This window comes from Polypterus senegalus, chromosome 6 (genome assembly GCF_016835505.1).
Source record: "Polypterus senegalus isolate Bchr_013 chromosome 6, ASM1683550v1, whole genome shotgun sequence".
Lineage (NCBI taxonomy): Eukaryota > Metazoa > Chordata > Cladistia > Polypteriformes > Polypteridae > Polypterus > Polypterus senegalus.
Window position 1 is genome coordinate 99,023,837 of NC_053159.1, and position 12,634 is coordinate 99,036,470.

General features: G+C 39.7%; 1 protein-coding gene across 2 annotated transcripts in view; it reads right to left on the minus strand.

Annotated features, from left to right (window-relative positions):
* The window catches only part of LOC120531333 (rab effector Noc2-like), a 269,102-nt gene that overhangs the window by 169,094 nt on the left and 87,374 nt on the right, over window positions 1-12,634 (minus strand). For both annotated transcript variants that reach the window (XM_039756636.1, XM_039756635.1), the window contains exon 5: window positions 7,147-7,233. In XM_039756636.1, the coding sequence (XP_039612570.1) occupies window positions 7,147-7,233 (87 nt within the window). The remainder of the gene's footprint in view (window positions 1-7,146; window positions 7,234-12,634) is intronic.

Consider the following 12,634-nt stretch of genomic DNA (forward strand, 5'->3'; position numbering starts at 1 on the left):
TTTCTCCATTTCCTTTTTTTTCAAAAGCTAGGGGGGTGCACGTGCACCTACTTGCACCCCCCTGCCGGCGCCCATGCCTAGAGGACTCTCAGACTGTGAGAAAACAAGATTCTATTGAAATGAAAGCAACCATTATGTCTGGAGGAAACCACACACCTCTCATCAACTCTGAAATACCATTCCAACTTTGAAGTATGGCGGTGGCAATATCATGCTGAGGGTTGCTTTTCAGTAGCAGGGACTGGGAGACTATATATGGTTGCAGCAGGACAAATACTCTAAACACAATGCAAAGACAATGCAGGAGTGGCTTAGAAACAATTCCCGTGAATGTTCTAAAGTTGCCAAGCCAGGGATCTGAGCCCAAATGAACATCTCTTTAGAGACCTGAAACTAGCTGTATACCAGCAGAGTCTCCATCCAACTATATTCTTTACAGCGAGGATCTGGAGAAAAGAATGGTATAAAATCCACAATTCCAGGTGTGCAAAGCTTGTCACATCATGCCCAACAAGTGGCCAAGCTATAATCTTCTGCCAAAGTACTCGATGAAAGAGGTCTGCATTATGGTTTCAGTTTTTTATTTGCAAAAAATTCTAAAGTCCTGGTTTTCCAGACGTGGGAAAAATATGAATTTAAATGATTTTAGCATAAGCAAAATGTAGAAAAAAATGTGAAGGATCTCTAAACACTTTCTGAATCCACTGTATGCTGTACTACAAGACTAGAATTACAGTAATTATTACAAAATGAATGGGTGAACCTGCTATTGCTTACAAATCTCTGCTCATCTGGTTTAGTTTATAATGGCTGTCTCAAGTCAGCCTTAATTGTCCCGGCTCCTCATTATTCAGACTATGCTATCAGGCGTTACAGAGGCGGCCCAAGGCCACAGCTGTTTTCAGACCTTTGATCACCACCTTCACTCACATTCTGTTGCTGTTTCAGTGCAAAGTGATCAAAATGTATGATCAACAAAGGACACGCCTAAAAGTGCCTTTTCTTTGGAGCTACATATTTTCCTCTAAATTGAAAAGGGAACTGTAGTTCCATTTTTTTTTTTTTTTATTTCTTCTCATTTTTTTGTCCAGTGCGTCAACCGCTCAAATGAACTAGTCTGACAAGCTGGGTAACACTTCCAAACTGATAAGAACGCATACGTACTTGCTATCACAGTGATAGTCCTGCATGTAGCACTCGCACATTTTGATTCTCATGTCAGCGCACACACATTTACAGCAATAGCTGACCACACTCTGACATACACCCACACAAACCCATCACTAAATCTTTCTTATAAAAGTAGAAAATCCATTTTCATTAGCTCTGAATGAAAGCAGCCCCAGACTCCATATTCCCCTTGGGATGTTTTTGAAGAGCTGGTGCCTTCCTACATAATTCTGGGAGTTGAATGTGCAGTAAACTGGCAGCTGAGGTACACTCTTGTGGAGATACAAAGATTTCTCAGGGGTCTACGCTCATTTTTTACATATTCTAAAAGAAAAAGACATACTGTAATTTTTTTTTTCCCTGTAGCCTTTAAAGAAGTGACCTGAAATATTAAATCAGCAACACACTTTTCAGTTTGGTTAAGTTTAAACATAAACTTAAACAAGAAAGCACTAGTCTTTTAATTGCTGCTGCAACTAGATAACTAACATGAAGACTGGAGCAACTAAAACAGCTGCATAGTTACACCCTCTTCATCCATCCACCTATTCCTTTTCTGGATACTTCTTATTTAGTGCATGGCCATAGAGACCTGCAACATGGACAGCAACGATCACAAGACAATTATCCACTGCAGGTGCTATGTCTGCTTCTCACATGTTATTCACAGAGGTCAATGTAGGGCAGGGGTCCTCAATCACAGTCCTGGAGGGCCACAGAGGCTGCACGTTTTTGTTCTAACCCGGTTGCTTAATTAGAAAGCAATTCTTGCCAATAATTTAATTTCATGGCTTGTTAATGCTTTAACTCTGCTATCTCGGGTAATTCTCATATCCTAGATTTTCTTCCCCTTTTTTAAGGATATCATCCAAATGATTTGAAGGCTAAAATGGATGAGTAATTCTTAGTCCTTCACTTTTTTCTTTTCACTTTTCTTCCAAGTATTTAATTAAACTCAGTGGTGCATGATAAATACACACAGGTGTAAATGGTAACAAGCTAAATGGAGAAATGCTGGTGTCTTTTGTCATTTGCATGTTATTGCTAATTAGGAGCAATTAAAAACCAAAAATACAGCTGTTTAAGACTAAAATAAGCAATAAGGGTTCAAAATCTTAACGAGCGAGACAACTAAAGTGAAGCAGAAGTGTTACGTGAGCAATAAGTGCTTCTTATTAAACAACTGTACTGGAGCAAAAACCTGCAGCCACTGAGACCCTCCAGGACCATGATTGGGGACACCTGATGTAGAGTGTTCAAGTAATACAGTCTCTGACATCTATATATATATATATCTTTATATATATAAAATGCTAAGAGTTGTCTCTCTGTCTCACAAAAACCCATGGACCTCTGGGCCTTGAATCTTGACCTTGGTCTTAATCAAGCACTTATGACATGATACGTGTAACACGACTGAAGCATTGGAGGAATGGGCTACCTTGGTCTACCTTGGCCATGTAATTGGGCTTCAAGTCCATCTCACAGCCAGCAGTGGTGCTGCCACACATTATGGCTGAGAAAAAAAGAATTGTGACAACATCCACTGAAAGTGAAGCACACTGCACAAGCTGATTGATCATCTTCATTGCAAACACAAGCCATACACTCTGAGTAGAAAAGAAAGTCATACACAACCAAAGAATTAGAGGTACGAGTTACACCACCACGTAATTAGGCGTCAGGTCCTTCTTATGGTAAGTGGTAGTGCAGCCATGTGACATGGCTAACAGGAAAAGATCAGTAACTTGGGCATGCAGCATGCCTGACAGGAAAAGAACCATAGCAACATCTGTTGTAATTGAAGCACACTGTTCAGGCTGACAAAATGTTTCCATCTCAACTGCAAACCATGCGCTATGAGCGAAAAACACAGCCATATAAACCATTAGGGCATGAAAGAGGCGGCAGCATTCACGAGAGATTGGCCTCAGGTGCTGTGTTTTGTAAGACGTGAGTTGAACCCCCTTTCTTTGAGTTTCTACAGATCCTAGTGTTTCCTAGAATTGAAGAAACCCGATGAACCCAGGAAAAATATGCAAAATATAGTGGATCAGTCAGAAACTAAACTTGGTCCTGGGCTTCCCCCCCATTTATAAGATTTATTTATTAATTACATTTTTTTTTACTTTTTTATTCCAGGAAAGCAAAGCGGGGCAATCTGGCCACATTATGCAAAAGACGGGAAAACCATTTTGAACAAGGTGCAAGTTCATCGCAGGGCACTCACATCAGGCGTACTGTATATTTAGTAAACAAATTCCACATGGATAAAGTTAAAACATGTATGCAAAAATTACACATACAGTGGCTGAGCCAAGAATCAAACTAGGGTTCCCAGAGCTTTAAAGTAACAAGTGTTACTGTGGCAGTGTTTTGTCTTGGTAGAGTGATAAATTACTCTACTGTCCACTTTTGTATTACTAATATGTAGCCGTTGTCAGAATACCTCAGATCTCACAGACTTACCACTGTTTATAAGGTATTGCACCATATAACTTCTCCCCACCTTCTCTTCTACATTTACCAGTAAACCCCCGATTCTCTAAAGAATCACAAATCCAAGAATGGTAATCACTGATCTTTGGAGGGATGAAAAATGATGGAGGGTGGAAGCGTCCTGGGAAAGTTTTAATTTAATTAAATAAATATATTTGTACTAAAATTAACCCATTTATTAAAACTAAAATTGAAATGTAATTGGTATATCATTTAAGTCGAAAATGGTTTTGAGTTGCTGCACTTATGTTAATCAAAAATTTCTTTAGAAACAACATTTTTGGTAAAGATGGTTTCCTGTCCTTGAATGAGCTCTCCCTGGTATGGAGTAGTTAGAACCTTCACTTTAACGTCACACGAACGCCGGACTCTTGAAAAGGCAACATAAAGTTGTCCATGTCCAAATACAGGCTCAGATAGGTAAATCCCTACTTTGTCCATAGTTTGTCCCTGGGATTTGTTGATCGTCATGGCAAATGCAGCCTTAATTGGAAATTGGTGTCGTTTAAGTTTAAAAGGTAATTCCAGGTCAGAACTTGTAAGTTCAATTCTGGGAATCAAAACAGTATTGCTAGTATGGGATCCCGTAAGCACTTGTGCCTCAATAACTTTTTCTCTCATGCTGTTCACGACCAACCGTGTTCCGTTGCATAAACCTTGTTTAGTATTAAGGCTTCTTAATAGCATGACTATTGTCCCTACTTTAAGGTTAAGATTGTGTTGTGGTAATCCGGCCGGGTTAATAGTGTTTAAATATTCTAATGGGAAATTAAGATGCTCAGTTTCATCTTTAGAATCAACACTGTCAGTACTTTTAAAGACGCGGTTTTCTCCAGGAAGCAATGCATCACTTGGTTATTTATCTGGTCAACATCAATATTCTTTGGACATAATATAGCCTGGTGCGTCAAAAGTGGTATCTAGTCTAATGATATTGCTTCACCAAAAACCTCTGTTACCAAGTTGTCGCAAATAAAGGCGCGTGGGATTTGAATAATATCTGGGTCAAGGGTTTGACTCTGGGGTGCTGAGGCGCTGTGCGCGTGCAGTTTTGGCACCACCTAGTTCCCTGATGGTGACGGCGGCACATTTTCGTGCTGAAGTAACCATGTTGGCAGATCCCGGCTTGGAGATCTACATTACTAAACGAAGGCTGTATATGCAGTAGTGTGCGCGTTCACGTTCGGGCGGCAGTTGTATTGTGCACGGCTTGCTTCTGGCCTCTGCCATCTGTGCATATATACAAACATTACTAAATGAAGGTTGTATATGCGGTGGTGTGTGCATTCGAGTTCGGGCAGTGGTTGTATTGTGACCTGAAGTTTACTTTACAGGTTGTGTTGTGTTGTTTGGGCGCCACCTACTGACTCTGGGAAGCCGCTGGGTTTGAATCTGGAAAGCCGCTGGGTTTGACTCTGGGGCACTGAGGCTCTGTGCGCATGCACTTTCGGTGCTTCTGGCCTCTGGCATCCGTGCATATATACAACGTTCGTTTAGTAATATAGATATCCTCAGGCAATTAGATAGAGTAAAAAGACAAGCAGGAGTTAAGTTACAATTCAATTAATGTATTATTGATAATATACATAAATAATAACAATAAGCAAAGTACAAGTGAATTTTGGCAACCATACAACCTGATAAATGCTGATGTGTAGTTTCAGGCGGCACACAGACTTGTTTGTTACTTAAAATGTCTCTAGTTAAGGCATCAATTGTGGTCAGCTTTCTTCAGAACAGGCCTCATGCCTGTCTCAATATGGCTGCCGAGCTGTGCTTCTCATGGCAGTGGTGTGACAGAGAGATGCTTCTTCATTGTGATGTTTGTAACAGAGAGAGGGAGGGGTAAAGCAAGCACATTTAGAGACTCTTTGTCCAAACCCTACAGCCAATAGGACCTTGTGGTATTTAATGGCTTCAGGCAACTTTGGACCAATGGGGCTCACAAAAACTTTCACAACTGTCCCCAAAACCATTTGTTGAGCTGATGTTTGTCAGCTAGGCAGTCTGGCTTTCCTGTGGGGGTTGACTGAGAGAGTCCTGCAGAGAATCACTTGCCAAACTGGTTTGAGGCACTAACCACCAACCCTGTCATAAAATTACAAAGAGACTCCGTCCTAGAAGGGGGTGGGTGGGGGTTTCTTAACCATCAAACCATTGCTGTTCTTATCAATGATAGACATTAGTGTTATAAGTTACAAATAAAGACATATAAAATATTTATCAATTTATATGCAAAATTTCACACAACAGTCAGCCACTTTTAACATTCACTCATTTTCAAAGTCATCTTATTGCAATACATTTCTATGGAAAGGGAGACTGTACTCTGCCAATATCTGGAGCCAGGTAGGTACTAACCTGAGGGAAGGTATCAGAGAATCCAATGACATGCTAATACTACAGCAGATCTATGCACAGAACCCATTACTATAGACTATACTGTATGTCTCTGTGATGCAAGAGTAAGCTTAAGCACCTGGGGAAAATCTGGGTGGACAAGAAGAGACACAGGCAGTTTGCAGGTCAAGATTTAAATTCAGGAGTTCCAGACTTTGTGACACATGCATCCATTTTAGCCATTCTTTACATTAAAGAGACTTGACTGCCTGTTAAAAATTGTCCAGCTGCCAGCTTAGATAATACAGAAGCAGAAGAGGAAAAGACACTGTGATACTTTAACAAGACCTATCCTTTTATTCTGGAGAGGAACAGAAGAAAAGCACAGCACATAACAACTTAATTAGTCATCTTGGCTAGAGGGAAAACTAGAAGAGGACTAAACAAGCCAGGTCAGTGTCAGTGGAAATCATGCAAGTCAAATGAGATCAAACAACTCAGCTTTAGGAAAGGCAATATCTCCCAGCTACAGATCAGTGGCAGCACACCAATACATTTAAACAGATTTGAAACTCTACATGGTGACCACTCAGTGATACAGCATGGAATAAAGACATGAGTCTCCCAATTACACTTTGAGCATATTAGCCAGTACCAGCAGGATATGAAGCAAAAGAATCAACGGTTCACCGTCAGGGCTAGATTTAAGCATAAGCAAATGACTTTGGGCCTTACAGTCTGAGCATTTCAGAATTACAGATTTTTTTTTCATTTGTTTTACTTGCATATTTTTAATATTCTAATGGAGTGATCCTTCCCACATACAAGCACAAATTTGTTATGCATCTTAATGTCATTCCTGCAAAGTTAATTTGTTACACAGGCTTTTTATCTGTTAGCACAAACACGGCCTCTATAGTTTCCCATAGCTCAGGGCCACTCCATGTCTAAATCTAGCTTAGCCTCCAATGGCAAGTGACTCAAAGTATCCTACAGGGAGAAAGGTCAAAAAATTCCTCAAAGTTCCACAAAAGACTATCTGGAGGCTCTCTGGTAGGTAATTTTATTGGGTATTGATGAAGCAAGAGTAAAGTGGCCAACATTCATTTAGATGGTGTAAAGATCCCTGGGACTTACCTCTCGTTGTTCACTGCAGATCTTGCACATCCACTGTTGCCTTTTCTGACTGTTCAGAGTTTCGATTCCACATTTTGTACACACTTTCTAATGAGGGAAGACAGTAAGAAAAGCATTAAAATGAACAGAACAGTGTTAAACAAAAGCTCTGCTTGAGTTCATCCTTTGAGGCACCATTAGGCGTCCATCAAAGTCAGTTTTAGCACCTGCCAGCTATGTGTGCTTGGCACTACATGAAGTGCTAAAGAATTCAGGAGTAAATGGTAATGCCGACAGAGACACTTTGACAGCTCCGGTTTTTCTTCTAAATTGTTTTTTATACTGAATTAATAAATGGATGCCCTGCTTCCTTTTTCAGGGATTTTTTATGTTCTTTTTTACCTTGGAAACTATAATTTATAAAAAAAAAAAATAGGAAAAGATGTCAAGTCTAATTGTTCAGGCTATGTTCAAGGAAGTCATACATAAGCAATGTGTGAGATATCTCACGGTCCATCTACTGTATTTTAAGATACTAACTTTTCCATAATGGAGGTCTGAAGTCTGTCCTTCAAAAAAATGGGTGCAAGGCAGGATGCCAGTCCACCTCCAGCCACCAACACAATCTACTATCCACACCTTACATTTCTTGTTCAATGTAAATAAATGCATATCCACATGGCAGCTAAGAATAAAAATGGTGTAAGATTGCAGTGTAAGCCAACTCACAAATATGCATTTTATACCACTGATATCTGCCCTTAAATTGGTTAGCAGCACAGAGTACAGCCACATCATTTCTTTATAATCCAGGCCTCGAAACTGGGCCCCGGCACTTTGTGAACTTTGCATATTCTCTCTATGTCTAAATGACATTATTATTATTATTATTATTTTTCCTAAATGGCTTTCTTTGGAGGAAGTCACATAGAGGGCATTCAAGGATGGTGTCCAGAATTTTTTTATCAGCACCAGAGCACATCCTCTAACATGTCCAAAATGTGCACTTTAGGTTAAATGGTTACTCTTCATTTACCCAATGGGTAAAAGTGCTCTGTGATGGATAGAAAACATTTTGTGAAACTGATGAACAAGAAAGGTGAAGGATTTGAGACAGATGATCCTAATTAACTGTTGCCATGATAAGTGATCAGAGACAAGAATTCTGAAGATCTGCTAGTGGACTTGGTAGGAAGTTGCATGGAGGGCATTCAGGAATGTTGTTGAGAATTTTCTTGGCAATACCAGAGCATCAAACTGCATCCAACTGCTTGACAACATCCTTCAAGCATACAAAACCATGAAGTGCAGCATGTTAATAAAGAGTCATTTTCTACATTCACAGTTGGACATCTTCACTGCTGATCTTGGTGCAGTCAGTGATGAACATGGTAAACTTGGTGAAAGGTTTCACCAGGACATTGCAATGATGGGAAAGCATTATCAAAGCAAGTAGAATCCAACAATGCTGGCAGCATAATGTTAAACACTGATAAAAGAAGCATGAGATTCTGGGTACAACTGGATCAAAAAAAAATCAGGAGCAAAACATTTTTAACTTAATTGAAATAATGCACTGTGTTAGCATCATTAAGTGATTCAGTAAAAGAAGCAGAAATTATAGAAAATTATATTCTTCCTCTTCTTCATCTTTGTCTTTTGGCTGCTCCCGTTAAGGGTTGCCACAGCGAATCATCTTCTTCCATATCTTTTTGTCCTCTGCATCTTGTTCTGTTACACCCCACCACCTGCATGTCCTCGCTCACCACATGCATAAACCTTCGCTTAGGCCTTTCTCTTTTCCTCTTCCCTGGCAGCTCTATCCTTAGCATCCTTCTCCCAATATACCCAGCATCTCTCCTCTGCACATGTCCAAACCAACTCAACCTCACCTCTCTGACTTTGTCTCCCAACCATCCAACTTGAGCTGACCCTCTAATGTATTCATTTCTAATCCTATCCATCCTCGTCATACCCAGTGCAAATCTTAGCATCTTTAACTCTGCTTCCTCCAGCTCTGTCTTCTGCTTTCTGGTCAGAAAATTATATTCTTAAAATTGGTAATCTCTATGTATTGCAAAAGTATTATAAGCACATGAGAAAAGTAGACACTGTATTTTACTAACTCTTTAAGGGCCGGATGTCCTGAAAAGACACCTTCCTTTGTCAAAAGACGGGTTTGATGGTGGTAATCAGATGTAAATGGTGAGAAAACATGCCATTATGTTTTAGTTGGACTCTCTTTGCTAGAAGGAAAGTTAGCTTCATTGATTTGACCGACATTCCGTGTGTTCAAGTGAGCAGCGAGGAGTAAACAATGGCAGAAATGGCATTGACATCTGGCGAGATATTGAAGTGAATGCATTAATCAAAAATACGCTGTGGATGACATTTGCATATTATTACTGAATTGGACTCTGACTTGTCAGACTCTGATTTTCATACAAGTGATCGAAAACAAATGTGAGGTACCAGCATCAGCTGATCGGTCCCCTGCTGATCATAGTCTTGAACAGGTTTGTGTAGCTGATGCACCTACAGCAGCGTTCACCTGGGAGGACCGCCACTTGACAAGAAGTACAAACTATATTGTGATAAACTGCGCCTGCCGCCCCTTTCACACAAAGACATCCTGGCAGTCAGCATGCTGTGCATTTCTGGCAAACTTGTAGCCATAGCGTGCAGCAACAGAAATTTTATGTTGATTTCTGTGTGAAACCATTGCTTTGTGTGCTTTCAGAAAACTGTGTTTTTTGGAAAAAAATATTCAGCCCTCAAAGAACTAAGCATTAAGATGCAAGAGTTAGGATTAAAAAGACTTATGCCCACATATTTGTATTATTTTGTATATATTTTTATCAGTATGCTGCTGCTGGAGTATGTGAATTTCCCCTTGGAGATTAATAAAGTATCTCTCTATTTATGAGCTAGAAACTATCAATAGTTCATTAAGCCAAAGGTTAGATGTGCAGGAGGTCTGGAGAAAGATGGGCCCCTCGCTTAGAGAAAGAGAATGTGAACTCTTTGGCTGTAAATTATAGTAGCAAGCAAGAATAGTCCTTATCAAACAGATAAGACAGACAGAGCGGGGTTTCGGCACCCCCTAACTAAGAATTATTGGTGGAATCAATTAGAGGCAGGACTAGAGCAATGGTATATTAGGAGTTAGATGAGGAAGAAAAATGGCTTAAACGATAAGAATTGTAATAAAAGAAAAAGGGGCCTATTGCTGGATGTTCATTGTTCCATCTTAAATGAGTCTGTATGTGAGCCATACAATAAAGCTTAATTCTGCTTGTCTGTTCTGAAGTCTCTGCATGCCTTCTTGGGGGCTAAGGGCGCCCCTGCCATGTCAGCCTGCTTCAAAATCTAAATGGACAAGTCGACAAACTCAAACTCTTAAAACACCTGCAAGCTGGTCAAAATTCCATTCAGTGCAGCACCTTTCTAAGTTGGGGGTTGCATCATATTCACCTACCTCTTGTGACAGAAAGAAACACATCACTCTTTAATTACGTGAGATTTGTCAAGGCTGTATGTTAGGGGAGATCTGTCTGCCAAGCATAGATGAAATCTAATTAAAAGAATATCACAGGTGGTCTCTGTAGTTCAAGCCACACCAGCCCACAAGAAGTTCCTCTACATTCTCCCTTCAGGCAAAACAGCAGTGATGTCTTTTATTACAAAACATGTCCCATATCTGTAAACGTTGAGTTTGTCTGCAAGTCTACAGAAGGACAGTAACATAAATATTTAAATAAACGCTGCTAATGTCCTGGCTTCCTCCAGCAAGATAAGTCCAAATACAAAGAATGTGTCCAATCTCGCCTGACAAAGATTTACACTGTGTGCAGAATACTTGCGTATAGTTTGAGAAAGTTTTTTCACATTCATAATTGAAAAAACACCAGGTCTTTCGGGATTTCCCAGGAGGCTCTTTTTTTATCAGGGCTTATCAAGGAGGATGAATCAAAAAGTCTTTGATAAAAAAATATTATTTTTTTTTACTATAGCAGCAATAGGCTTTCAGGAGATAACATGGGTGGGGGGTGTTGGGAAATGTGACTTACTCATAGAGGGGATCATTTTTCACTCTCCTGAGGTCTTCACAATCACACTCATGATGGGGCACTAATGGGGTCAGTCAGACAACAGAATATTTTATATCGCAGCATTGAAGACTCTGTATTGATGCAAACTGACTTACTGACTCTGGATCTTCTCACAAATCCAGCTTTGTGCTGACATGGCTTTCTTGTTCCTAATTTCATTTAGCGTGCAGACAAATATTTATTGAAGACACAGACTGTTCAAGGATGGGCTCTAAGTCAAAGTTATCAAAGTTTAATGATGTCGTGCCAAGCAATTTTAGAGTGTTCTTAAAATACTATTCAGCAGTTCTACAAATTGGAATGGAAATGGTTCAGCAAAGGAGAGTTGAAAGAAGGATGGTGCATGCAGATGGACCAGGGATCTTCAGAATAAATTTAATGCCAACTACTAACTATCCTGACCGATTAATCTGACTGAAGTAATATCATCTAGGTGGCTGTGAGTTAAAATATGAATGCATTTATGAAAAAAGAGTAAAGAATAAAGATAACAGCTGCTGACAATGCATTTCACATAAGGATTGAGACAAACTATTGTGTTCAGAGTTTTAGCACTCCTTTTTTCTGACTTTTGCACTGCATTTGTTTTGACAATGTTAAAATATTTTTGTAATGATTAACAATGCCATCCTTTGTCATGCTGCGGTGGGTTGGCACACTGCCCAGGATTGGTTCCTGCCTTGTGCCCTTTGTTGGCTGGGATTGGCTCCAGCAGACCCCCGTGACCCTGTATTCGGATTCAGCGGGTTAGAAAATGGATGGATGGATCCTTTGTCATGTTCAGTGCAGGTGACTCTCTGTGTGTTTTCTACATGGCCTTGGTTGCTACATGCTGGGATATTTTGGGGTTTTATTCTTCTGTTTTTGCGAAACCTTACTTAAAAATGGTAAGGAACTGATTGAAATATCCATATACTAGACTGACAATTCTACCATTTTTGTTTTCAGATAAATTTTTGCAATAGCAACTAGGGAAAGGCTGTTAGACCATGGAGCTTGTATTTCTTGACTTTTGATTTTGGAACAACATTTTGTTGTTTTTGTCAATTATTTTAGTGTCTGTAGTACTACGCTGTTGTACCGTGTTAGCCATTATGAATGTAGAGAGAAGTCAAGCAAAATGACACCTTTTATTGGCTAACTAAAAAAATTACAATATGCAAGCTTTCAAGGCAACTTAGGCCCCTTCTTCAGGCAAGATGTAGTCATCTTGTAATATAATCATCTTGCCTGAAGAAGGGGCCTGAGTTGCCTCGAAAGCTTGCATATTGTAATCTTTTTTGGTTAGCCAATAAAAGGTGTCATTTTACTTGACCTCTCAATTATTTTACTAATAATCTTTTTTTGTGGTTTTCAGTTTCTGTCAATTATAAGACTATACACTTTGTCTCTCCCCC